General features: G+C 39.3%; 1 protein-coding gene across 1 annotated transcript; it reads right to left on the bottom strand.

The window, feature by feature from the left end:
• Window positions 1-497: 497 nt before the first annotated feature.
• On the bottom strand, window positions 498-27,849 carry LOC114492623 (bone morphogenetic protein 3-like). Its single transcript, XM_028507041.2, has 3 exons — window positions 26,999-27,849; window positions 11,327-12,237; window positions 498-4,522 (listed from the first exon to the last, which is right to left on the bottom strand). The coding sequence occupies exons 1-3, from the start codon at window positions 27,348-27,350 to the stop codon at window positions 4,331-4,333; spliced, it is 1,455 nt and encodes a 484-aa protein (XP_028362842.2). The 5' UTR covers window positions 27,351-27,849; the 3' UTR covers window positions 498-4,330.

Below are 27,849 nucleotides of genomic sequence, written 5' to 3'. Positions count from 1 at the left end.
GGCTTTTATTTAAATGTCATGGTATAAAAAAGTCTAACAAATAGATTAAATAAGTGAAAATACTATGAAAGCTTATTTTATTTTTTAACCTCAGGTCCTTTTTAAAAAGTGAAAGCCATAGGCTTAAAAGAAAAAGGTCAAATACATCTCAATGATCAGATTAATTAAATTTAGATGCTTATCATTCTAAAATGGAACCAATGACTGATGACATAAAATTATATTTTAAACACCGAGTCAGGCATCCAGAAAAAACAAATTCTCCAAGTAGGAAATGTGGAATTTGTGGTTTAAAAAAATACCAAAAAAAAGGAATAAAAGAGGAATATGAAATAATTCAAGTTAGGTTTCTCAAGTTTAGAAGACACAAGGATTTTCCTCTTATGTGTGTATTTCAATATTTTTCACAGTGTTAATCCTATTATGTTGATAGCAGATTATGATGCTCCATTCATGATACCATTTGAGTTTAAAAATGTTCCAACTCTGAGGGAATGTTCAATTAAGCAGTTTTTTATTTCCATACTATGTCATGGAAAACTTTTCATCACTGGAGGAAAGGATACAAGGTCAGCAAAGCTTCTGCATCAGTAGTGACGTGTCCTTCCCAGACCCACTGCGGTGCGCCCCTCGAGTGGACTTGACCAATGACCCAAATTTCACTTTTCATGTAATAACTGTCGTAAAAGAGTTTTTTCCTCACCATCAAAGGATGAAAATTATTACTATTATAAGAAGGCAACAATCATTAAATAAATTAAAAGCATCTTTAAAGTTTTTCCATATACATATATAATATATATTTTTAAAATTACCATTGACTGTACAAGCATCAGATTCTCTACTAAAACATTTACAGAAACTAGGCAGAAAGCTGAGAGGAAAGCTTGGCTCTTTGAAAAGGGGGATCATTTAATCACCTATAAACTACATTAAAATATGATTCTTAAGGGGAAAAAAGCTATACAGAGAAGTCGGACTTACCCAAGGTTTCTTATTTAATCTCATATTTAATCTTACGCATCAGGTGTGCATAGCTGTTCTTTAACCCGACTCTCATTCAAATCGAAGTAAACGTCCAGACCTTAGTTACTTGTTAGCACAGAGGAAAGTGACAGCAGAAAGACTAAACTGAGTAATGTTATTATATAAATTTATGTCAGACTGATAATAGTATTATACACATATGATTACCTATGAAAATATTTAAATGGACAACAAGAGAGTTTTTTTTTTCAGAAATATTAAGGTAAAAACCAATGAACGAATGATCATCGGTGAATCCATAGCTAGGCGGATATAAAAATGTGCCTGGAATAGTCCTGCCATCTGGGGAGTCCCGTCTTCCAGTTGCGATTCCACAGCCCCGAATCCTGTAAACTGTGTGTTACTTACACAGGTTACAATAAAACATTTGAAAACACTATATTGACATCGGCAGCCCCTGAATTTGAATTTCAGAGAATAGTTATTGAAAAAATTCAATTTTTGAGTGACTGTGTTTGTGCCTCTGTGTCTCACATCCAGGAGTGGGGTCAGGGTGGGGGTCAGGAGAAAGAGAGAGGAGACCTGGCAGAGACACACAGAGGTGGGGGGAAAGGGGAGAGACGGAGAGACGGGCGGAGTCGCGTGACTTCGGAATGGTGTTGGAAACGTGACTTCTCGCCACTGCCGCTTTTATATCAGGAGACTTATTAAAAAATCTATGTAGCACTTACACGGACACGGGCACCTAACAAATTGTGAAATAGTTAATTCATTTTCCAACTATTTCAAGTACATTTTTATAAATTAAGATATTAACTCATTTACTGCAACTGCCACTAGTGAAAAGTAACCTTTCTTTATTCTGTGGGAATGGAACTTTTCCTGTTCATACAGGAACGCATCCTCGCCGCAGCAGTGAATTGAGGGGCACGCTGCCCCCTCAACAGAACTGCTGGCCGAGGACGATTGTGATTGCCCAGAGACCATCCAAGCTCTTTCCTTGTGTTGCAATTTTATCATAAAATTGCCACTTACAATAAAATCTTAATTAGTTTGTACTTGTACATTTTTATTATTTAGAGGACTTTGGGCCATTTTAGGTTTTAATTTGTAACATGTAGGCATCAATTCCATTAAGAAAGGTAGCAAAAGACATCTGGATAGAAAAAGACTGAAATGTAATACTGGGAATTGCTAGAGGTTTGGTTGAAATACCTCTAGAAAAAAACTAGTTAAAAGCTTCATCAAATCTACCAATGAAAAAGAGATTTTCTTTATTGAAAAACAGTGTGACTGGGATATATTGTGGCCACAAGCTGGCTTGCTTCTATTATATAATTTTCCTTTCAAATTTTTGATTAAAAGTTTTTAAAAGTAATTTTATCACCTACCTCATTTCGAATCTTTAACTTTATTCTATCAGAACAAGAACAACAACAACAAAAGAATAAACTCTAAGAAACATAGTAACTCAAGCACCAGAACTTAATTTATTATTTAGAGCTGGTTTATCTCATTCACGAACTTAACGCACGTGAACACCGACCTTTGTGTACTCCAAAAATATCGAAGAGCTGCTTTTTGTGGTAATCTTCTGTAAATGGGGTTCTAGTAAGAGAGAAATACTACTTAAACGGAGACTTTGACATTCACAAGCACTGAAGAGTGGAATGTTTTTGCATAGGGTTTATGAACAGAGATACTCGCAGTGTTTTAAGGTCTTACTATCATCCATTCAAGAAAGCTGTGTATGATACAGCCAATATCATACACCCAAATTTTCAGTGCCAGAAGGGCTTTCCAGCTTAGTTAGACAGACTCTTCATTTTAGGACACTAAAGACACATGGTTAATATAGTGTCTTTTACAAAATATGTGCTCAATAAATGTTTATTAAATGATGAACGACAATAGAGGACTACAGGCAGAGACGGAGCAAGCCCTATGTCTTCTGATACTTCACAACCTCTGCAATGGCTTGGTCATCTCTAACCAGGTGAGACTGGAGTAAGATGAGGATTAATTTAACCACAGATATAACATCAATGACAATCCATGGTCTGAAAACATTTCTGAATGCTTTCACAGCGAGTGAAAACTTTTTGAGACAATATTCAAGGAAAACATTATAAGAGGAAATACTTATGACAAATGGAAATGAGAGAAAACAAAGTATCTGTATTGGACTCCTTTTCTTGGTGGATAATTTTTAGTGAATTTTGCTAACTACATTTCATGACTGAGTCAAAAGTCTCCGTCCGTGTGATAAAGTGCCTGGACCTGAATGTGGACGAAGAATGATAATGAATCTGTGATTGTAATTAAATCGGCCATTTAAATAAACCTCTAATATCCCATCAGTTTTTGAACCTTGGCATTGATTGATTACTTCACAGGAAGTAAATGCATAGCAAGAGAACTAAGAATTTAATGGTTTCAGGAAGGATTTTTGAGTTCAACTTAGAAGAGCAAAGGAAAGCACATACAAAGAGAGGCATAGGAGAGGAATTACATCTGGATTTTGGAAAATGGGGTTGCTGGTTTCCTTTTCTGGGAGGCAATGAAATGAAAACAACTGTATTTCCAATTAAATGGCTGGGCCGAGTGGTAACTCTCTACATATGCTCTTGGATCACTCGATCCTATTTTGGTCAAGTTCTCATAATTGAATGGTGCTTGCCAGAACATGAAATTAAAAAAGTAAGGAATCCTGTGTAGGCTGAATTATAAATCCATGTTAAGCAAACCTTCCTCCAGAGGGCACAGGCATCTGGTAGTGCGCACACACATTCGAGGTGACACGCAGCACACACTCACCACTCAACTGTTCACACTCTGCGGGGTGCAGAAAAACACAGGTAAACAGGAGTCTCCAGTATTTTTAAGATAAGCATCAACATTGATTGGGTTATTTACCACTTACTGAGTTGCTCAGGAATCTAAGGCAATAAGCCTACTTGAAAATAGGAAAGTATTTGATTCTCTATGTGGGGAGATGAAGGATAAGCTATCATTATTTTTCCAATCTATTTTCAAAGTCCATTACAAAAATAAATCACTGTGTTCTCTAACAGTCCTAAAAACAGTTTGAGTTATCATTTCCTAGTGTGATTTTTAAAACAGAAATAGATGTTTGTATTTATTAAATCCTTACATTGAGTTACATTCAGAAACAAATACAGTCCAGTTCTCCCTGGTGGAAATTGTCAGTCTATTCGCTCCTCTTTTTTTTCTTTTTGAGTATTAAAAAATCTTTTGGAATGAAACGCATTGACAGTGCAAATAACAAAGTCAATAAAAATAAACTGATTCAATTAAGCATTCAGATGAGTTCTTTGCCAGGTTATCTGCAAGCACAAGACTCTACTGTCATGTTAGGATATACTTTAAGTACCACATTCTTATTTTCATCGAAGAATAAGATACTGAGCGAGGACATCTTTTCTGGCACACAGCAAGGCTCAGGAATTCCCGGAACAACCCCCACAGCTCTCACTATACTCTGGATGGTAGCATGGTTTGATGGCTTCAAAGCCTAGAAAAGAAATGGGAGAACACGCAAGTTAAATGAAACTGTTTTTCTGCTCTTCACCTTGCATCACTACAATGCATACATAATGAACTCCTTTCAACAATTTAATGGCACCCTGGCATTTCGACACATTCAGCCAATCTCCTACACCACCATCACTAAAGTGGTTATAATTTATTAAGTGCCTGCTATGTGTCAGGCATGTTAGACTCAGTATCTCTATTCCTACAACAAAACTAATTTCTTACATTTTACAGGAAAAGGAATAGACTCAAAAAGCTTAAGTAACACATCTAAAATCAAATTGGTACTAAGTGATAAAGTGAGGATTTGAGTGGCTTAGTTCCCAAATGGGATTAATATATCCTAGGATGTTTTCAATAATAAGATTGCAACAAAAAAATACTTGTTTTAAATCCTATGCTAATCATAATGAACCCTAACAAGCCCCTTACTCAACATTGATACTTATTGCCACTGCTGTAGTGATATTTATACTTTTTTTGTTAGAAATAAAACAGCCATATCTAGGCACATTGATTTATTTAACAGTTGCTGCCAGGATGAATTGGATGGTGATTGTTCCACTAATTATTCACCTCTCCTTAGAAGCACAAATTGGGCTTGAGAAGACCACACCGTTGGCCACTGGGGGTCACTATTGCTCCACGGTGGAACTTGACTGTGGTAGCATTAATAGTACTCGAAGAGTGGGCCATATCCACTGGGAAAGGATGTAGGGAACCTAAGGTTATCGCATGGATGTCAGAAGTTTGACCAAAGAAGCCTGGGTAAAATCTGTCCCTGAGAAAATGCCAAATGAGACCATTAACACCCACGTGAAACATGTGGTTTGATTTAGAGTGTGCCAGACAGCTCTGCTCGGCAGTGTAGTCACTTTTCCAACCCCGAGGTGTTTAGACATTGCCAGAATGGTAGGAACTTCACGAGAAATGCCACACTTTCCAAGGTTACTTCTCCCCAATGTCGTTTTTATACAGGTGAATCCAGTATTGTTTTAAGCATATTTTAAACAGAAATTTGGTAGCTTGTCAGAGGTCATGTGTGAATTCAGGAGTAGGATTTAGGCCAGACCTCTGGCTTTCTGATTTCAGGGTTTCGAGCCATGATTCTCATGGCTCAGAGGCACCTGTGCTGCAACGAACTGGCGTTTTAAGTTCATGCCCCTGAAAGTCCCAGTGTGGGAAATGGGAAAAAGCTAAAATGTTAAGGGTACATACAAGTTAAGGGAGAAGCAAATAATATAGAAAGATGGCATGCTATTTTTCTTAACGATTCTTTTTGGCAGATCTGATTTATCTCATTTCATCTTTCAACTTTAATGAAAACAATTACCCATAGGTTAGACTTCAGCTTTATTTTGAATACTCAAAAATTATTTAAAAATTAGTCTTGATAGACAACTGTTTTTTTACTTGCTCTTCCTAGATCTTTTAAGTATGTGTTTTTAAAAATGCAAACTTTTAATTAATTAGCTTTGCAGAGAAAGGTATTTCCCCTTTAAAGAAAAAAGTTTATGTTGTTCTATTTGGCCTATCTGGTGCTCTCCACCATCAATAGTACCTGTGTACTGGCTGGCGTAGCTCAGTGGATTGAGCGCGAGCTGGGAACCAAAGTGTCCCAGGTTCGATTCCCAGCCAGGGTACATTCCTGGGTTGCAGGCCATAACCCCCAGCAACCGTACATTGATGTTTCTCTCTCTCTCCCTCCCTCTTTCTCTCTCTCTCTCTCTCCCTCTCCCTCCCTTCCCTCCCTAAAAATAAATAAATAAATAAATAAATAAAATACCTGTGTAACTGGCACAAACTGCAATGATATTGTACAATATAGGTCAATAGCCACTGTTTATTTCATCAGTGTTGGTGATTTCCAAAGAGAACTTTTGCCACCATCTACTCTTCACTATTGATCTATTCTTTATTTTTTAAGATTTTATTTATTTATTTTTAGGGAGGGGAAGGGAGGGAGAGAGAGAGGGGGAGAAACATCATTGTGTGGTTGTCTCCCCCTACTGGGGGAGACCCAGTGTTCCCCCTACTGGGGACCTGGCCCACAACCCAGGCATGTGCCCTGACTGGGAATCAAACCAGCAGCCCTTTGGTTCACAGCCCATGTTCAATCCACTGAGCTACACCAGCCAGGGCTATTGATCTGTTCTTAAGACTCAATCATCCAAACATCTTATGACAATGCCCCCAAAGACTTCTGAAATCAATAATTTTTCTGACATTATTCTGTTATTGTTAATGTTTTAATGACCTCTATACTACTTAAATTTCCTTAGACGTGAGTCTACTTAAGTAAATGAGGCTTCAGCCGATAAACACTGCTCTGCAAGCCTAGAACAGGGCATGCTTTAGACTGAATAAACACTAAGTGGATGAAAAATGTATAAAAAATAACATACACTCCACTTTACCTATTTCTATGGAAATAATTCCCAACAACAAAAATAAAGGGTTCTGTGCAAATGACCCAGAGTAGATATGGAAAACATTCATGGGTGTTCCCTCGGAAAATTCCTGTCCTTTTTTTTCAATGCTCTAACTCACAAATGATAGATTCAGAAACTATGAGAAGTCTCTGGTGGGCTCATGAAATACAGTACAAGCCCATGATTCTCGGCTGGTGTGTCTTATCATGAACCTGTCAGTTTTCCAGGGAGTGTCCTCCTTTTTTTTTCACTATGGGATCCTCTGATCAAGCTGCCACTACCAGGAATAATTATGTCATGCACAAAAGATCCAGGCAGTAATTTGCTTATCTGAAGCATATCACCCAGTCTATAATTTTTGTTCATTTTTGAGTTTTGATCATATTTCTCATGACTCTCTTTATATACAGCTTAGGAAATCTATCAATCACAAATGCAAATCTGTGTTATTTCCCTCCCCAGAATCCCTTTTTAATGAGGGCAAAACAGGGCTTCATCAGTTTAGGTGATTTTTTGCTTAGGTAACTCAGTACATCAAGAGTTAGGATTTTTAGAATTCATAATTACAAGCAGAAATTGGAACTGGAAAACTCAGGGAATTAATTGAGGGTGTGTCATTTTGAACTCATTAAATGTACAATTTAATTTCTTCTTTATATAGGGTGCTTGTTCAAAGTGTTTAGATTTTTTGCTGCCTAGATTCTTTGCTATTCCTAGGTTTTGCACCATTCCATGAAAACATAACTTCATCCCTCTAATCCTTGTTGGTTCTCTGGGGCCTCTGTCAGCAACAACGGTTCAATCATTTTCACTTGAAATCTCTGTTTTCCATCTTTGTGAAGGTGGTGAGAAGAGAGGCAAAGGCATATGAGTTGGCTTTAGCTACATGGGTATTTTTCATCTGATGGCAGAATTCCAGGGGTCTCTCCCTGGGAGAACAGATTGGCTGTCGGGGCTAGAAATCAGAAAAATCCAAACTGCCGTGCCTGTGAATGAAATCTGCGCTGGTCAGGCCCGCACCTGCCAAGCTGCGCATGATGGCCTCGAGTTGAATTTGATTACAAACACATTAGCAGGGGAGAGTATGTCATCAGCTAAGAGCCTTCATTCCTGACCTGGGCCATGGGCTTTTGCTCCACACTCTTCCAGTCCAGCCCACATGGGTGTGATAGCCCAGAAACTATCTAATTGGAATCAGTGAAAGGGCAAAGCCTGGAATTTGGGAAAGGCAGAACACAGCTGTTCTGAATTACAGAACAGGTTGCTGACTTTTGCAGACGCAGAGCCTCGCCATATAGAGCAGGCTTTCGTGCAGGAAGCCAGAAAGAAGGAGGGCCGGCAGAGGAGTCTGGCCTGGAAGAACTTCTCTCTGGGGCAAAATGTATATCTGAAGTCTGAAGGTTCTTTGGCGCCTCAGTTATTCCACATGTGTTTGTACTGATCTGGTCAGAGACCTTGTTTTCTTCTGTTGCTTGGACGGTATTTCTATTTAAGAAGTTCACTCTGGTTACTATGTTGGACACTGTGCTGATAACAGCAATGCTGATTAATTACCCCTAATGTAGCAGCTTCACATTGCTTTATGTTTCCCTTCCTTTTGGTGACTTTACCACTTGAAAGCCACAAAGCCTGGAAGGCTTAAAGGGAACCACCAGAATGCTTTAAAAGTTAAGCAGATCCACACTAGGTGATGAGAGACTGAGAACTCCATGTAACAGCCAAACTTCCACTCTCAACTTGGCAAAGGGAAATCTCAAACTCAGAGAGAAAACTCCACACTTATCCCTGTTATGTCTCCCTGGAGTTCTGATGCCATTCCAAGTTTTGACAAATATTATGATGAGTTTAGTTGCTGCACCCAGTGCTCTCCTGATTCTATTATTCTCCAAAGGAACGGTGCTGGAAGAGCTTACAGGCTGTTGAACCCACAGAGAGAATCCTATTTTAGGCTTTGTGATGTTTAAAAAGGGACTAGAGACATTTACAAAACCTTCTCTTGTCTTACATCTTTCGTTCTCTTGATCCCTTTCCCAATGGGGTCTTTCATCAACCCCTACATGTAACTTTCTGCTCTCTACAGTCTCAGTAGTGGCCGTTAATAATATCAGTGGCAAATATTCATATAGTGCCTACTATGTGCAAGGTGCTCTAGTATCTCATTTTCCCACTGTGTTTATTACGTAGATACGGTTATTTTTATTACTGATTATTGTATCTGTTTCACAGATGAGAATACTAACACACAAAGAGTTTGAGTAACCTCCCCCTAAAACCATATCTACTAAGAGGGCAAAACAAGATTTAAGCCAAAAGGATTTGACTTTTGAATTTACTACTCAAAGTGTAATTTTTGGACCATCAGCAGTGGCAACATCTACGAGCTTGTTAGATGTGCAGAGTCATAGGCTCTGCCCCAGAACACTAGAACAGATCCTGAATGTTAATACGAGCCCAGGCGATCTGCAGGCTCATTAAGGTTAAGAAGCCCACCTATGACCAAGCGTGTATCCTTATCATCCTGCTGCACTAACATACTTCTCTCCTTTGACTTGTTCCTGCCATTCTTCACTTAGTCCTTGTAAATTTTTCAGTTATTATTATTCTTAAGTCATTGAGAACCAGGGTAAACTTCTGCTGAAGCAATAGCAAGGTTTTTGAACAATCAAAACAGGCAATGCCAACAAGAGATGGGGCAATTTTGGGGGACAGAGACCAGGCCAGGCCTCTAAAGTTAGTGGTTGAAAAGCTAACTGACTATCTCCACATGATCATGGCTCCCGCAGGTCCTCAAATCCAAAGTCAGGAGGGGAGGGAAAAGCTTTCTGCAGGCTACCCAGAGAAACCACAGTTTATGAGCATGGGAGCGGTTATTTGGAAGACTCAGAGGCCCACCTAACATCAGTCATCCTAGGTTTAGAGACAGATTTTGAATCCATTTCTGCCATTCAACACCACAAAGCAAGCCATATTCTGCAGAAATATTCTGTAAAATATTCAGCACTATCTGTTATGCTTGGCATTTTTGTTGTGTGTTTTTAAATTCTGTACTAGTTTGAATGATGTTTGTTTGATCAGTGAAGTGAATATTAGAAAAGATAAGGCTTTCATATAATTGTAAATGTATATAATCTTTACTTTGTGTTTGGGTTTACAAAATATGGAATCTGCAAAAAAAAAATTGGGGAATGTCTCAGAAATGTAGAAAGCTTGTTCCTCTGAGACATTCTAACAAGAAAAGGGAATTTCAGTCGAGTGCCTTGCCCTGGGGCTGACACAGATTTGCGCAGGCCATCGACCCTTTGCTTCATGTGTGTGTGCGGTAGTACCCCGGTGATCATGGGACTGGAATGTGAGCGTGTTGCTGTAAAGATCTATAAGCAGAAGCTGGTTACTCTTCGAGGCAAAGGGTTTTCTTTTTTCTACATTATTGCATGACAGCAAAAGTTGATTCACTTCAAGCTTTCCAAAACAAAAACAAATCCTCTATTCTTCCTCTGAATTCTATTCCTAGGACCACTTTTTATTGTATAACAGAAATTTAAACTATTATAAGCTATGAATGAAAGTGTAGCAATATGCTTAAATGAAGGCCAGAGGGCATTATTACATTTTACCGCCTGCAAGTGCTAAGAGAACAGTCACTTGGACTTGTGTGCAAGATGGGGTTAGGGAGGTTTCTGAAAATATCTTTGTCAGAATACTGAGTACCAATATGATAAAGTACAGTCCTTGTTGATTTTGAAAGAGAGCACAGGTAAGCTCTGATTGGTGGAAATGAGTCTTGGAAAAATTTTCCAGAGTCATTGTATCCTCTTCTGATGTTTATCAGGGAAGCAAATGCAATAAACATCTGGTGGATTTCATGAGGTGAGTTTACCTGGCCCGACGCTGATCTTGACCCCGTGGGGACAATTCATCTCAGAAGAGACTATTAAAAAACATTCTGCATCAGGACATCAGTCCAATCAGTCCTTCCCTGTACTCCCACGACATCCACTCATTCTCTAAATACCCCCTCCAAGTCAGCCTTCCACCATTTGGGACTTGCTTATTGTAGATAGGTATAGATTCACATAGTTGAATAGGCCATGTAGCTGAATACTTGGAAGCAGCACACACAAAAACCCCCCACATATTTTACACATACATTTTTTTCTCATACCCTTCTTTGTACCAATACTGAGTTCATATAACTTTAACAACTATTAAAGAAAAACCAAGCACAACCATATTACCTACTCTAATTTAGAATGCAATAAATAAGCATCCCTATGGATTTGTAAATAAAAACACACACACTCAACTTGCTACTCTATGGAAATAGGAAGTACAGGGAAAACAACAATGGCTACCTTTGGCATGGGGAACTGGCACGCTCCAGAGCAATAATAGGCATCAAAGGACTTGGGGGAGATAATCCATTCACTCCAGCCAATATCTGCAAAGTCCACCTTAAGGTATCGCCTGGCACAATTCCGAGGTTCAATCCATTGCTTTCTTCTTGCCTTCTTCAGCGTCTGTTCATCAAACTGGAGTGTCTGGCTCTTCTGATGAGTTCCCTTTCTCTGTTTCTTCTTGTTCTTACTCTTCTCAGGGGGCTGAGTCTGAAGGGTCTTGTACGGCTTTCTTTCCTCCCATACCCCATCCTCCTTATACTGATATTCTGCACCAGGAAGCTCATTGTTCTGCAGAGGCAGCAGGACCCCAGTAGAACGCTTCTTCCTCCGTTCAATAGAAAGGGCAGCCCTGATATGGCTATCCAATTTGGGCACAGATCCTGTAGGAAAATTCCGGTGACCTTGGAAGCTTGATACCACACTCTCTGGTTCAGAAATGGCAGCATCATTAGCATATACCAAGACATATGGTTCAGGAAAGGATAACATCTTCTTTGGCAGCTGGTGTCCTTTGGAAGTTATGTTAAATCCTATGAGGAACTCCTCACTTTCCTTGGCCTTTCTCAAGAGTTGTGTGATATCTTTAGACAGCCAAGACACGCCATCTCGATGAGGTTTGGCCACATCTGCTGAAAGATGACCCAGGAGTCGACTTTGGTTTCTGTTGGGTTTGAGGATCCATACAGCGAGATCGATCTGAACATGTTTCCGTTGGGCATGATGGGAGCATTTTCTCGACACTGGACAACTCAGGCTGTTGTTCGTCAGCTCTCCGACATAGAAATGCAGTGTGGCAGATAAAATGTTTTCAGACTTGGTTAGAGAAGTCATGTTAAAAATATGCAGACCCTTGCCTTCAAGGGTTCCTAGGAAGAAAAAGAAAGAAAGTAAACAGGAGCAAACAGGACCCCTACCTCACACCATATTTAAAAATTCATTCAAAATGAATTAATGACCTAAATATAGGAGCTAAAATCATAAAATTCTAAGAAGAATACACAGGGATAAAACTTCATGGCTTTGGATTTGGTGATGGATTCTTAGAAATTACATCCAATGTGCACACACAAAAAGAAAAAAATAGATAAATTGATAAAAATAGGATAACCTAGACTTCATCAAAAGTAAAACTTTTGTGCATCCAAGGAGATTATCAAGAAAGCCTGTACAACCTAAAGAATGGAGAAAATATTTTCAAATCATGGAATTGATAAAACCTAGTATACAGAATATACAGATTACAACTCAGCAACAAAAAGTCAAATGAACCAATTAAAAATGTGCAAGGAATTGAATAGACATTTCTGCAAAGAAGATCTACAGAGGGCCAACAGGCACACGAAAAGGTGCTCAACATCAGTAGTAGTCATCAGGAAAATGTAAATCAAACCACAATATGGTACCATTTGACACATACTAGGCTGGCAACAATAATAAAAAAAAAAATAACAAATGTTAGCAAGGATGTGGAGGAAGTAGAACCTGTTTACATTACTGGTTGGAATGTAAATTGCTTCATCTGCTGTGAAAAATATTTTGGAAGCCCTTCAAAAAGTTTAACATAGAAGTATCATGGGACCCCACAATTCCACTCCTAGGTATACAGCCAAAGAACTGAAAATAGGTACTCAAACAAGTACATGTACAAATATGTTTAAAACAGGACAACAGTCAAGGATGATGAGTATATCCATACAATGGAATATTATTGAGCTATAACAAGGAATGAAGTACTGATGCATGCTACAGTGTGGGTAAACCTGGAAAACATTATGCTAAATGAAAAAAGCCAGAAATAAAAGGTGCTGTATGATTCTATTTATACCTAATATCAAGAATGGGTAAATCCACGGAGACAAAATGCAGATTGGTGTTTGCCAGAGGCTGGAAGATTGGTTCCTTCTCTTAAGATCATCAAGAGGTAAGGCTGAGATTAGACTCAAGAACCCAGTCTGGGGATGGGCCACCAGAGCTCCTCCTCCATGCACTTGTTTCATATACATATTTGTTTCAGAAACACACACACAACTGTGAAATTATGTTCTTAATCAAACACGTGCTTCAGTCAAAACAAAATATTTTTATAAAGATGTGGAAATTTAAAATGAGCTTATTGAGTCCCCCAGCACAAGAGAAGTACAGTGTGAAATATATTTTACTCATTTTTAACATTGTATGAAGGAAAAAGGAGGAAACTGCCACTTGTGCACATTTGTACACTGCATGACACCAGGATAATATTTTACAGGCCTCTGTGGCATCAGGGATCTTCAGAAACTCTAGTCTTAATTTAGACCAGTCACCATAGAATACAGTTTTATCCAAACCTCATGTAGCAGACAGATGTTAAATGTGGAAGGAAGAGAACTCAGTCTAAGAACGTGCCAATCAAATGGTTAACAAATGAGCATCTGGGCAGGGAAGAAGTGAACTACGAGGGGCATCAGTGGTACAGTCTTAATGAGTAAATTCATTGTGATCCTTTCCCACACATTTTGCTTCAAACTGTTTCCTTCTTTCAAACATGTTTCCAGACACCTATGACTTACTATTAATCAGCTTCCACCCCTGTGTCTAATTTTCAGTATCTTCCTATAAATGTCTCAGAAATCTGCCACATGGCCTCCTCTGATGGATTTCATTTTAATGTAAAGCATCATTTTGAAGTTAAAACCTCCTCTCAGCTCCACCATGACCAATAGTTGTCCTCAGGCAAATAACCTAAGCTCATGAAATCTTCGTTTGCTCACCTATAAAGTGAGCACAATAGTATCAGCTACAGAGTTGTAAGAAGTAATTGAAAGATACTTAAAAAAATGTAATTGAAAGGATGCAGGTAAACCACATAGCACATAGAAAAAATTCAGTGAGTGTCAGCTAACGAGAACTGCACTGTCCAGCGACATAGTGATTAGTCACTCAAGTTTGAATTGAGATATTCTATAAATGTAAAATACACACTGGATTCCAAAGACTTAGTACAATACTGAAAGTAAAATATCACATTAATCTATTTTACATTGATTACATGTTGAGATGGTAATATTTGGATTTAGTAAGTCAACTGTTGTGATTATGTAATTTATAATAAGAAATATTGGATTGGACAAAGAGTTGGTTTGGTTTTTTTCTGTAAGACATCTCCAGGACACTTAATGGCCTTTTAAGTTCATTAGAAAAAATTTTGTTAGATTGTATTGGCACAGCTGTCATATCAGCATGCATTTAAAAAAGAACATCAAAATTGGTGAATTTTTGTTTAGCTATTTTAATAGTGAAGATGGAAGAAAATACTGAACGTTTTTGGTGTATTATGCTTTATTATTTTAATAAAGGTAAAAATGCACCTGAAACACAAAAAAAGATTTGTGCAGTGTATGGAGAAGGTGCTGTGACTGATCAAATGTGTCAAATGTGGTTTGTGAAATTTCATGCTGGAGGTTTCTTGCTGAATGATGCTCCATGGTTCAGTAGACCAATTGAAGTCAATAGCAATCAAATAGAGACAGTAATCAATGTTATACTATGCAAGAGATAGCCTACATACTCAAAATATCCAAATCAATAAAGTTATTGGTGAAAATGAAAAATGTGTTTTTTTTAACAGAAAAAAAAATATGTAGACATTTTGGCCAACCCAACATACAGGGTCCTGCAAAAGTAAGGTTTGCTTGAGTGTGGTTGGTAGGGTAATAATATGGGTGTAATAATTTATAGTTTTATTTTGGACATTTTGTCTAAAATGTCATATGGTGTGCTTGCATGTGAAGTTGTTGTGTTACAGAATTAGATGCTTATGATTTTGTAATAAAAATCGGGGGCGTTATTTGTGCCGGACCCCTGAAAGGTCTTCCTCCTTTCTCTGGCACAGAACTCCTAAAGCCCTTGGAATTTCCCAAGTGTTGAGAGCTATACAGGTGTCTTTTGTTATGTTAATGAGGTGACCTTAGGAGGTCAAGTAAGAGTGGAGGCTGGTTGCCCAGTGACTCAATGCAGTGTTTAGAGGATTGAACTTTCAGTTCCACCCCCAACATTCCCCACCTCTCTTGGGAGGGGAAGGGGCCTGGAGCTTGAAGTTAGCACCAATGGTTGATGATTTCATCAGTCACACCCATGAATGAAGCCTCCATACTCCACCCCCAAGAGAAATGGAGTTTGGAGAGGGTCCAGATTGGTGAATACACAAATATCTGGGGAGAAGGGGTCCTAGGAGTCTCCAGCATGTAGCCAGCCAGTCAGAAGAGTAGGTAACAACCTGGGCTGGTTATTAGCATCTGAAATGGAGGTTGGTCTGGTGGGACAGAGCCCTTTACCTGTGGAATCTGATGCTATCTCCTGCATATAACACCAGAATTGAGTTGAATTCTCTGACACTCTGCTTGTCTGTGTGGTAACACTTCCCCCTTCAGAACTGGGTGCAGAATATTTCAAATATATTATTAAATTTAATTTAACATGTTGCTTTTCATATTTTTAAATGTGGCCACTAATTTTTTTAAATTACATATGTGGTTGACATTTGCGGCCTAAATTAAATTTCCATTGGATAGTGGTGGTCTAGAATAACCACCAGTTTTAGTAGTCATTGAGTCCAACGGGAAAGAAAAAAGGCATCCTTTTTTTTTCTAAATGCAATGAAGAATTGCGATTTTGCTAACCATGAATATGCAAACCAAAAAGTAAACTGGGCAAAAATTCCCTTCTGGGAATGCAACATATTTCCCTTATCAAGGACATATTAGATAAAGATAATTTTGGTGATTACTTTTTAACTTTTCTTCCATTTATACCTAATTGGTTCCATCTGCAGTCACAAGCCTAAGCCCAACAAACTATTCTAAATGGAGTGAAATGGGCAGATTAGCAGTAGTGTTTTATGGCACAGTGATTATATATATAGCTTTGTGTTAACCTGGGTATTACACATAAACATCCACTACAGCCAACAAAGAACAGGAACTGAAGGAAAACACATGTTTTACTGAACAAATAGGAATTTTTTACTACTAGGTGCTGGGACCCAGGCTGGGTCTCAGGCTGCACAAGCGACAGCTGTTGTCCGCACTGTGGCAGGGAGAAATTTATGAGCAAAATGCAGGTAGCCACGCCATGATGATGCTACTTGCTGTCGAGGATGTTAACTATGCTCTTGGAGCACAGAGGAAGGAGCGATTAACTTTGCCCCTCAAGGAGAAGAGGGACACCCAGGGAGGAGGGCACCTTCAAACAGATTTTTAAGAATGAAGGGGAAAAGGGGTGTTGGGGAGGGAATGGCAGGAGAACAGTAATGCAATGCTGTATATCTGAGAGCTTTTGCATAAGCAATGTGTCCAATGTTTTGAATAGAAGCTTATAAAAATATTGCAAATTGACCTAGTTACTTAAAGTCCTAACAGACATCTAAGCTGCCTATGTTCAGAAAAAGAATGGCCATTTCACATTTAACTCCTAATAGAAAGTGTCGCATGCCCAGCACTTGATGGCTTTGCTCCATTCTCCATTTCCACCCAGATAGGGGACTCACTGTCTCCTCATGTTCTAGATTCTGCAACCCCTGCTTCTTTTAAACAATAAGTTTGAAATCTCAACCATTCCACAAACGACTCCTTGGTTTTTTCTAACCTACACTTCATTTTTGCTTTCTCTGACCTTAAAGCATTTAAGCTCTGTGCAAGTCAATGTTCTTTCTCTCAAAGCAACCCAACAAATAGTGCTTATTTACAATGGACAAGAACAGTAATATGAGAGTTGCATGGATTTGAGCAAATGAGTGTGGAGAAATAAATAAGAGTGAGATAATATTTCCCTACAAGTAGAACTATATGGTAATAATATCAACTCAATCATTCTCATTAATTTTTATCTTTTAGATTTCATATTAATTTAACTTTTCAGATGAGTATCTTCCCATACTCAGTAACTGGAGTTTTGCAACAGGCTCCTCTCCCTCTTATTCACAAGTTATAGATTTATCTATGAATATAGATATCTATATTCAGAGTGAATTAAAAATGATTTAGTGTTCACTTTTCTATTTTTTAAGATTTTATTTATTTATTTTTAGAGAGAGGAAGGGAAGGAGAAAGAATGAGAGAGAAACATCAATGTGTGGTTGTCTCTCATGCACCCCCTACTGGGGACCTGGCCCCAAACCCAGGCATGTGTCCTGACTGGAAATCGAACTGGCCACCCTTTGGTTAGCAGGGGGTACTCAATCCACTGAGCCACACCAGCCAGGGTCACTTTTTCTATTCTTTTAAAATACTTCAATACATATTTATTCAGAATTATTGAATCTGAAACCCAAGGTAATTTCTGATTAATAAGAACAAACTAATATAATAATATAAACAAATGGTGGGTTTTATCAGGTTACAAAACAATAGCTTATGCATTTTTAGGCTGTTTACAGTCTTTAGGTACTAGGAAACATTAACTATATGCCACACTAATCCAATTATCTCCAGAGTTGCATGCTGAATTCTGGGTGCTCTCAATTTTAGTAGTTTATTATAGAAGATAGCAACTAGGAAAGTAACCACGATGTTGAAGACTCTGGTTCCTTTTGTACAAATTTGATTGGAAGAAATAGAAAATACATGGACGGGAGGAAAAAAGGTTTAATAGTGCCATGAGAATTGTTTGCAGATACTTGAGGGGCTTCAGAAAGATCAGGGTTTCCCTTTCCAGTGTCAAAGATGGGAATGAGATGTGAAGGTGATGGTTGAATGGTAGAAAAATCCAGGCCAATGTAGGTCACAAGGTCTACAGGTCTAGCCTGACATCGAGACCCTTCCGTGGGACTGAGCAAACAGAAGATAGATGATCATAAATCAAGGCTATCACAGGAAGAACTCATTATGGTAGGGAGGGTGTAGAATCTGAAGTACATAACCTCACAGATCTCTTGCACGGAACTACACAACAAGCTTGATTTCCAGCTTTTCCCAAAGAAGTATTTTTGATGCCAAACCATAGCAACCAATAGGTGGTGCTGTTTTCTCACTGTTTGCTGGCACTGACACAAGCTTAAATTTTCCCTGTTGGGGATACATCTACCACAGTCTGTTTAGGACTTGCCATTGGCATTATCATCTTATTTCTAATTTTCCAGATTCATAATATCTGAGAATTGAAAAGGGGTTTAGAAGTCGGGTAAGTTTATGAACAAGCCATCCTCCCCTTTGCACAACTGTTAGGACTTTGCACACCTGTTAGGACTTTGCACACCTGTTAGGACTTTGCGCCTGCTGTTTCTTCCACCTGAATTGCCTTCACCCACCTTTGCTCTCCTTGAATTCCAGGTTTGTCTTGTAAGGTGAAGCAGAGGCATAACTTCTTGAAGCAAGCTTGTCATGACAACCCACTCCTGTGGTTCAGAACCTGTGTCTATTACTTTTTGCATCATACTGTTGCTCTGTCCTAAAACCATAAACTCCCTAAAGACAAGGCCCTGTAGTAATTAACAACAGACTCTTGAGCCCCTAGAATAGGGCTTAAACTCGTAAACTGTGCTCAGTAAATGCTTCTTTCATGAATAAACAGATTTAGTTCAGGCTGTTCATTATAGCAAAGCAAAAAAAAAAAAATGGGACCAGTTAGCTAGCAATTGATTTTGGAGAGGAACCCAGGTCTTCTTTTATCTACATAGATTTGTTTTTGGAGTTTGATTACTAAATAAAGACAGAAGGTCGATTTATTTTCATCTGAAAACAAAGCACCTGCAGTGAGTGACACCAAGGATGCAGCGAGGAAACTGACTTAGGACCAGCTACGCTCTTGCAACAGCTCCGATGTTCTCCAGGGGCACCTGAGGCGGTTCCCAGCAAGTGGTAGGTGGAAGGTGACCTTCATGCTGGCCCCCACAGAACGTTTTCAAAGGGAATTAGAACACACAATAGAAAGCTTTTTATGTAAAGTCTGATTTTTAAACAAATAGACTAAATGAAATCTTGATGATTACTTAAATCCCCAGGGAATAGGAAAAACATTTCAGTCATTCAGAAAATATGTAACTACCAACAACTTTTTTCCCATTTCTTTTTCTAAACGATGTACAGCTGCGAGAAATGCCAGCAGTGCCTAGGACGGGGCCACATTCACCCATTGTCACTGGTGAAATGCTTGCTGCAGATTACTAAGTCAAGACCAGTTTCTCTCTGCCACTCTCAGCTGTTGGGCAAACGCAGGACAGAGTGTTTCTAAATAGAACACCAAGTCACAGATTTTTGTTTTTCTTGCAGAGTCCCAGTCAAATGACTGAGTTTTATGGGACCTCAAAACAACCATTCTCTCTGTCCCAAGTAAAACATGGCCAAAGATGATATAATGTATGTTTTTCTAGAATAGCAAAATATTCATTAATCAGTTTATCTCCTCTTAGCCTCCACCCAAGGGCATTCCTAGACTGTGAGCTCTCGGAGGGTAGACCTAAGTCCTATAAATCTTTGAACTTCTAATTCTTTGCACAGAATGGAGCATTTATATCCTGAAAAATATTTGTTAAACTTGTTGAATGAACAAATGTGTAAACTTACCCAATTCAAAAGTGTTTCCCACTTAACACGAAAGTGAAAAAACTTTCAAGTAGTTTCAAGTTCCCAAAGTCAGCAAAAGCCCGTCTTGGGTATAAGTACAGCATGGAGTTTCCTTTCCGTCCATCAGGAAAGCATTATTAGAACAGTGTATATAGAGTCGAATATTATTTCCATTCAACATATACATGGTAAAATGCTTCATGAGAAATCCTTTCATGGCAAATTCATCTTTAAAGGATCCTTTGCCTGGCCGATAGCTTTTCTACTGTCTCTTCTCATCTAGTCCCTTCAACAGCTAACTCAGCTCAACTAAAATATTTACTAGGTGCCTTCTGGGTGGCAAACAATGCCAGGCCTCAGAATACAAGAATGAGACTTGCTTTGTAGGCTTCTACTCCCATAGTTTTCCAGCTTGCAAACTGATTAAGCTCCAAACTCTCCACAGCTTCGAAAGAAGGGCAAGAAGTCAACTTACTGTGATGCCCTCTTCAGGGCCAAAACTGTCATAAGACAGTAACATACCTTCCAAAGTGAAAGAAGCTTACCCTTATATAAATTCATAAACCATTTGTTCATGGGAAGACCCATCATGAGGACCAGGACTCACACATTAACCAGTTTTAAATTTCTGATGCTGGTAATGATATGATAGTCAAAACTCTAGGAGCATGAACTGGGAGCAGTGAGTCTTAAACATGCACCAGAATCACACTGATGGCTTGTTAAAACAGAGACTTCTGGGCCGCCCCTCCTCAAAGTTTCATCAGGTGGTCTTGGGTGGGCTAGGGAACTTCTACCAAGTTCCCATTATTGCTGGTGCTGTTAACCTAAAGAAAAGGCCTGTAGACCAACTAACTTCAAGAAATCACTGTTAAAAAGTGCAGCCATGCTCCATGCAGACACCAAGATCAGGACAAAATGAATAACTTCCTGAATGTAGGTGTGGGATGTTATAGATTATATTACAAGAGGTCATCTCTTTCTATTTACATTGCCACCTGCATATATCCTTGGTGCTCCAAATGATCACACATAATCAATGTTTTAGGCATGTTTCAGGTTTTGTGGGAAGCTAGAGATAATCTATGAATACATTAAGAATATATCATTTACATAGGGCTTCTAAACTTGTAGTGTATTTTCATACTCATTTCCTCAGTTGAGATTCACCATCCCAATGGAGTAGCCCAGTAGGTATGACTTAAATCATTTGAAGAAACTAGGCCTAGCAGTATTAGATGACTTTATTAATTAGCAGTTGAGCCAAAATTAACATTTATAGCTGTTAACTCTTAGCCTAAGCTAATTGAAAAATCAAAGCTCTAGAAGTCTCTTCTCTACCTGAAAACCATTTTTCTTAACCCAAGCCTAAGTGCAGGAATTACATTAAATTAGAATAGTCTTTAAATCAATTCCATGCAATTAAATTAAAGTATTCTTTGAAGGAAAACCAAATAAGATCATGTAGCTCTTCAATTGTTTTAACTGTAAAGTCCAAGGACTGGGCAAAGAATTTTGCATTTCTAAAACTGCTGGGTGCAATTATTTTATAAAATAAATATTTAACAGAACTCAGTAAGGTAAGAAGAACTTCCTAAGCTGATAATACAGTAGGATCAGTTTGTCCAAACACTGTTTTTTCAGAGGGTGCCCAGATAAAATCATGGCATTGTGTTTGCTGTGGTTCTGTTGGCACAGTAAATGGAAGGAGTCAATAAACACACCATGATCACAACCTAAGTGTGAATGTTTAGACAAATAAAGAATCAGCAATACTTTTAAAAATATTACCCCTGAACATGTGTGCTACCAAGATTACTACTATATGTAATAGTATGCTAGGACACTGTAACTATTAACATGTGAATAGACTAGAAACTTTATGAATTTCTAAATACACTCCACACATAAGGGCTCTTCAGTTACATTGTCATCATTTACTACTGTCCAAAGTAGATATTATCCTGGTATACTTGTGTCACTGATTAATATTATGTCAATGTTTCCATTACAAAATCCTATTTTCATGGATTCATAACATAATCTTAAAAATCCACTCTAAATTAAAACTTGGCATAGGAAAGTTCAGGCTGAGACTGTTTTGTGATGCCAAACTTCTTTCTACTACTACTACCAATATAAAGTTATTAAGATACTGGTTACTAGGATATACAAATTGAATAGATGGGGAAACCATCAAAATTTTGGGAGAAAAGTTCTGATGTTACAGCACAAAGACCCTGAAAAGTGAATCAAAAGTATATACCAAGTTGCTCAGTAATTTTTACTAGGCTTTTTGGATAGCTATGCATTTATTATACCTAATAAGTACAACAAACAATAGGATTATACAAGGGATTTAATCAGTTTCTTGAGTAAATGTGTCTTTAATCAAGGTATTAATGGTTATAAAACATTAACAAAGTGATATATATGATGTCTAGTGAATTTTTCCAGGAGTAGCTTTTCTTTTAACAGGATGAGTTATAAGATAATAAATATCAATCATGTAGACAATAATGAAGACGAATTTATAAAGAAATGGGGAAAATTAAATTTAATGACAGAGAGAATCTTAAAATTACACTCACAGAAATTTAAAACATGAGAGCAGGAAGATGATGCAATGCAAATTGGACCCCAATCCAAAAGTAAAAATATAAGTAAACATCCTGAGATAGGTACTAAGTGAGAAATGAGACAGGTTTTACTTGAATTTTGCATATCTTCTTTCTTGAGAAATTAGGAAGGCCCTAAACCATTGCCTCCCTGACTAGAAGCCTTGGAACCACAGCTCTCTCACATGCTCTCTTGGGGAGACAGAGAGCCGGTCTTCAGGAAATGCACCAGCACTTAAAGGCCCTGCAAGGTCCCAGAAAAAAAGAAGACTAATCATTTTTTCCAAACTTATTTGACCATGAAACCCAATTTTAAGTAAAACCTGTTAACAATGTTCAAAGGCCCCTGTTTTCACAAAATTTTCTCCTAGAAAATTAGATCAGGTTATTAGAAATAATAGGTTTTGAGATGAACTCAGTTATGTTTGAAAATTGTCTAGCAAATACATCATGATACCCACTTCTTTTTCATATCAGAAGGAGTGGACTTGCTTTCTTTAAATCCTCTTGCACATACAAAATTGTATAATTTCAAAATGCTTATGAGCACAGATGACATTCACATCACTATTTTTTTTAGAAAAATTTGAACTGGGTCAATCAAGTGCTTATCTACATCCACTGCTTAGATAAAGTGTATGTAACCCTTTTAATATATTCTTAATTAAGTGTGTGTGTATATATATATATATATATATATATATATATATATAATGTACAAATATTCCCTGAGTGAATTATCTGCTTAGGAGATCTTTTTCATTGACTCTCACAGTCTCTTGGTCTCTTTGAGTGTGTCTAATTATATGAAAAACCTAAATTTAAATTATTTTATATATAAACCATTCTTTCTCCTTTCCATTAGCATGGATAATCAAGAATTCATAGTATTATGGATTTGTAAATGTCAGAGATTGTAAAGCTGTCTTGCCTATTACAGTAAAAACTTCATTAAGGATTATCGTGTATTCCAAGTGATGTGTAATTCAAAGCAGCTGCACAGCCACCTCCCCCTCTCCAGATGTACTATTGTCTTTAGAAGAAACACATCAGATAATCTAAGCACTCTTTAATTTCAAGCCTAGTTTCTAAGTGCCACAAATTTCAAGGTAACTATGTTTTAATACAGTTATTATATCCCCTTGCCATCAGACCCACAGGCCCATGCGTTTCATAGGAATGCCTCCTTAACTGTGTCTTTCCCAAAGCCTTATATTTTAGCCTAGCACTTCAGAAACATATCAAATGATATTTTCTAGTTGTAAAGACCCTTGGTCATAGTAGGAAAGATTCTCCCCTTCCTCACTGAAGGAAAAAACATTCACTTTGAGGTCTGGAATAACTCAATTTTATTTTCTTTTATCTATGAAACTAGTGTGACTATTTTTGAAACAGGTGACACATGTCCACTGAAATGCATCTTTGTACTTACATGTCATAAATTAAAATAATGACAGTTTCCTAATAAAAACCTGTATGTTTTAATTGCTCTTTCTAAAGAGGTTAAATTTGTGATGAAGAAAAATAAGATTAAACGACTATGGAAATGATGAGAAACTAATGAACACAAAGTATGTATCTTAAAAGATCAAGCCAGGAGCAAACCTCATGTAAACTATTCTTCTTTTATTATATATTAGCCAAGGACAACCTCAACTAAGATGAAAATGAAAGCTGATCTCATATCCCTCTTGCCTTCCTTCAAGATAGAGTGTTTTTTTAAGTTGAACTTCTCTGTCATCAATAATTTTGTAAATTACCTTTTACAAAGGAAAGATAAAACCTGTCTTTATGTAAATCCTTACACATCACAAAAAGACTTATGAGCGTTCCAAACTTAATGGTTTTGGCACACTGACTGCATAACACTGAAGGAGGAGAAAGGGGCTGGCAGGGAGTGTATTTAGGATGAATGCCACCCACCATCAAGTAATGGTTTAAGTAGAAAGTAATCAGAGGGAGACCACAGCAGCTAAATTTCAACCAAAGATATTCTAGGTTTAGAACAATAAATAATTTTAATCAGGTATGTTCCAAGGAGCAAATAGGGCTCTAAGGCTATAACTCAGCCTGAATAAGCACTTGGAAAGTCTGCTGGATCAGCAGCTACTCCATATAAACAGCATACCACCTGACATTCCATTAAAATCTGGAACACCGTTGGCACAGAGAAGCCCATATGTTGGGAAATCTAAACACCATGCACTAGAAAACATATCTAGTTTATTAATGCAAACAGCATTTTTCGCCTACATCAGAACATATGTCACAAGATAAAAGGTGTTATGGAAATGTTGATATTGATAAAGGAGAGAGACACACATGCGAGCCTCAGCACCTTGCTGGAGTCCTGCCTTAAGAGCCAGAATTGCCTTATAGCAAGGTCCTTTTAGTGTGTTAATAACTAAACACTCTTGGAAGGGATCCGACATGAACCACCTCTCCAGGAATCTCCAATGCAGTAACATGACACTTAAGCTTCTACAAAAACCAGTGTCCATGTTTGATGAATACATCATTAAGACAGTCTCTAGGATGCTAAAGGGACTGCTTTTCTTATCAAGGCTCACAGCCTTGTATATATGCTCCAAGCTGCAATTCATCATTTCAAGGGAACTTCTGGCCTCCATATCAGAGTTTATCATTTGATGGCATAAGACTACAGTGAGGCTGATAAGGGACACTTTGAAATTATAATGTGTGAAATGAGCTGAAGCCAAAAAGCATACGGACCCCAAGTTACTCAAATTCTTATCCATCTCCCACTCATGGTTCACTCAGCCTAAAACAAACATACAAAAACTATGCAACATGTGTGAATGAAACAAAGTCACATTCTGCTTCCAAAGCTTATGATTCCCACTAAAAATAAAACTTGATACAAAAAAATACTATTCATCTCTTCGGTACCTGAGCTGCTCCTTAAGAATATTACCAAAAAAGTAAATGTCAAAGTAAGAGTGATTTGAGTATCCATGTATCCACCTGCCTTGCCCACCCAGCTTCCTTCCCATGCCTGCTGCTCCCACACTGCTCCCTCACTGAGCTATGCCCTCAGACCTGCACTAAAGTAAACAGAGCATTCACTGGTGTGGTCAGCTGTCAGAACGACCTCCTTAAGTGGCTGGTGCACTATGGAGAACCCAGAGCAGGTTTCTGTTTCCTTAGCAGAGGCCAGCTCCTTTCAGGTTATGGTCATGGTTTGAGGAAGAAAGTGAAATCTGGTTCAGCTCAGACTCTAGCTAAAGACTTCTGCATTAGAAAGCATAATTCACATTTATTGTAAATGTCATCATGCCTAAGAGCTCTAGAGTGTATTTACAGTGTCAACCTGGGGCTTTCCTTGATGGATGCTTTGGTTTTCCTTTTTTTCCAGGAGTCCTACCTATCAAAGCTTTGGGAGATTTCTTTCTAGTGATTCTGACAGACTTGATAGAGCATGAGGCATTGCCTCCTTACTTGAAGAGTCTTGGCTATTTTTCAACGGTTCACTGAAGACAGGCTTTGCAGTTATGTTTCCCTTTATCGTGAATGCAGTGAACAAAAAAGCCTGGTGCATCCTCAAAGCATGTAAACCGAGTTAATGTCCAGGAAACTTTCCCTCAAGCTGTTAGCACAGGAGAGGCAGGCTGTTAGCATAAGTTATTCCCTTCACCACAGGGGCCAGGAGAAGCCTTGTTAAGCCATGAATTTCAGACCACAGTGATCTGTGTGCTGAAAAATGGGATGAGCAGATTTTCATCAGCAGATTCCAAGAGGTGTTTACATCCACGGCTCCTCCCTCCACCCCCACTCCTCCCAGGGTGGATGGTACAACCCTATATGCCCAGATGGGTTTTAAATAATAGAAACACCCGGAGCACCTGGCTTAGTGTGTGTGTTTGCCACCAAGGGACTATCAATTTAAAAGTGTCAACTACAGTAACAGGAGACGAGTTAGGAAGGGTGCAAGGTCTGGAGAAGTGGCTAAAAGATGGGAGGAAGGTTTGTAGTTCAAGTGTGACTTTTATCTCTGCGCCCTGCGGTTGGCATAAAATGACACCTGCCTCCATGTAAACATGGCTAAAGCCCAGTCCAAGGGAATTTCCGCTGACTGACTTAAGAAACATCCACATAAGCACCTCAGAGGCGCTCCAACCACCCAGGGCATGAAGCTCCCCGGGGCACGTGTGTGTGGAGGTGGGCGTGTTTAGCCCATTTCTGTCCCCATGCAGTTCCTCCAGCCTACCCCCTCCACTGCTCTGAGCCGCCCTTCTCTGCACTGCTCCCATTTGGGACTCTAAACCTGGATTTACTTGCTGGCGAAATGCGGGGTGTGATGGGAGGAAGGGCTCAGAGGGCAGCTGCGGAGGGTGAGGAAAGGTCTCCAGGTAGCACTACAGGGCCTAGATCAGATGAGGAGGCTATGGAAGATGGGGTGTGTGGGAGACCTGGGGCGGGACCGCAGAAAGGGGTGCTCCTGGGACACTCACCTGCTGTTCCAGCTCGAAAGCTGCGAACTGTGTTGCCTTCGCGCAGGGACTTGGGACGCAAGGGCTGTGCGCCCCTCTCTGAGGACCCTGGTGTCCGCGCCACCTTGGCCTTGACGCCGCTGTACCTGTCATAGAGCCGCAGCATGTGCTCGGACACCTTGTCGTGCGGCTGCAGCAGGGGCCCAGGAACACCACCTGCTGAGAGGTCACCTGGCACAGTCTTGCTGAGCTCCGGGAAATGCTGCTTCAGTCTCTCTCCCTGCGCCAGGCTAACGCAGAAGCAGCCCAGCCACAGACAGAGCAGCCTACGCGCCCTTGTCATAGCGAGGTCCCGGTGGCGTGTCCACTCCATGGGTCGCGGGGGGACACTCCAAAGCGCGAGGGGCTGGGGACTGAGCCGAGGTTGAATTCCAAACTACTTGAGGTGAGAGCGCCCGGAGCCCCGGGCACTGCCTGAGCAGGACAGTGACAAGCCCCACTTTTTGCTCTGGCGTGTCGCGGAACGGCAGGTGGGCTCTTCACCGACAGTGGCGCGGATTTCACGGGCTCAGGTCGCTGCAGGAGCCGTCTTCACTCCGGAGCTGAGAAAGAGCTTAAGTTGTGGCGTGTGTGGCCAGGGTGTTTTCAGGATCTGTCTTTACCCTTTCTGCTTTATTTTCCGGCACACCCGTCCGTAGCGCGGCGCTGGGGACCCGGACTAGCGCTGCGTGGGGCACGGAGAGGGGTGCGCACGCCTGGCCCGCTCGCTCGCCTTTTCCTGGGATTGGAGCAGCTGTGGTGCGGCCGAGCCGAGTTTTGAGTGTGTGTGTGTGTGTGTGTGTGTGTGTGTGTGTGTGTGTGAGAGAGAGAGA

This window comes from Phyllostomus discolor, chromosome 1 (genome assembly GCF_004126475.2).
Source record: "Phyllostomus discolor isolate MPI-MPIP mPhyDis1 chromosome 1, mPhyDis1.pri.v3, whole genome shotgun sequence".
In the NCBI taxonomy this organism is placed as follows: domain Eukaryota; kingdom Metazoa; phylum Chordata; class Mammalia; order Chiroptera; family Phyllostomidae; genus Phyllostomus; species Phyllostomus discolor.
Note: the sequence above shows the minus strand (reverse complement) of the source record. Positions and strands in the feature narration are given on the sequence as shown.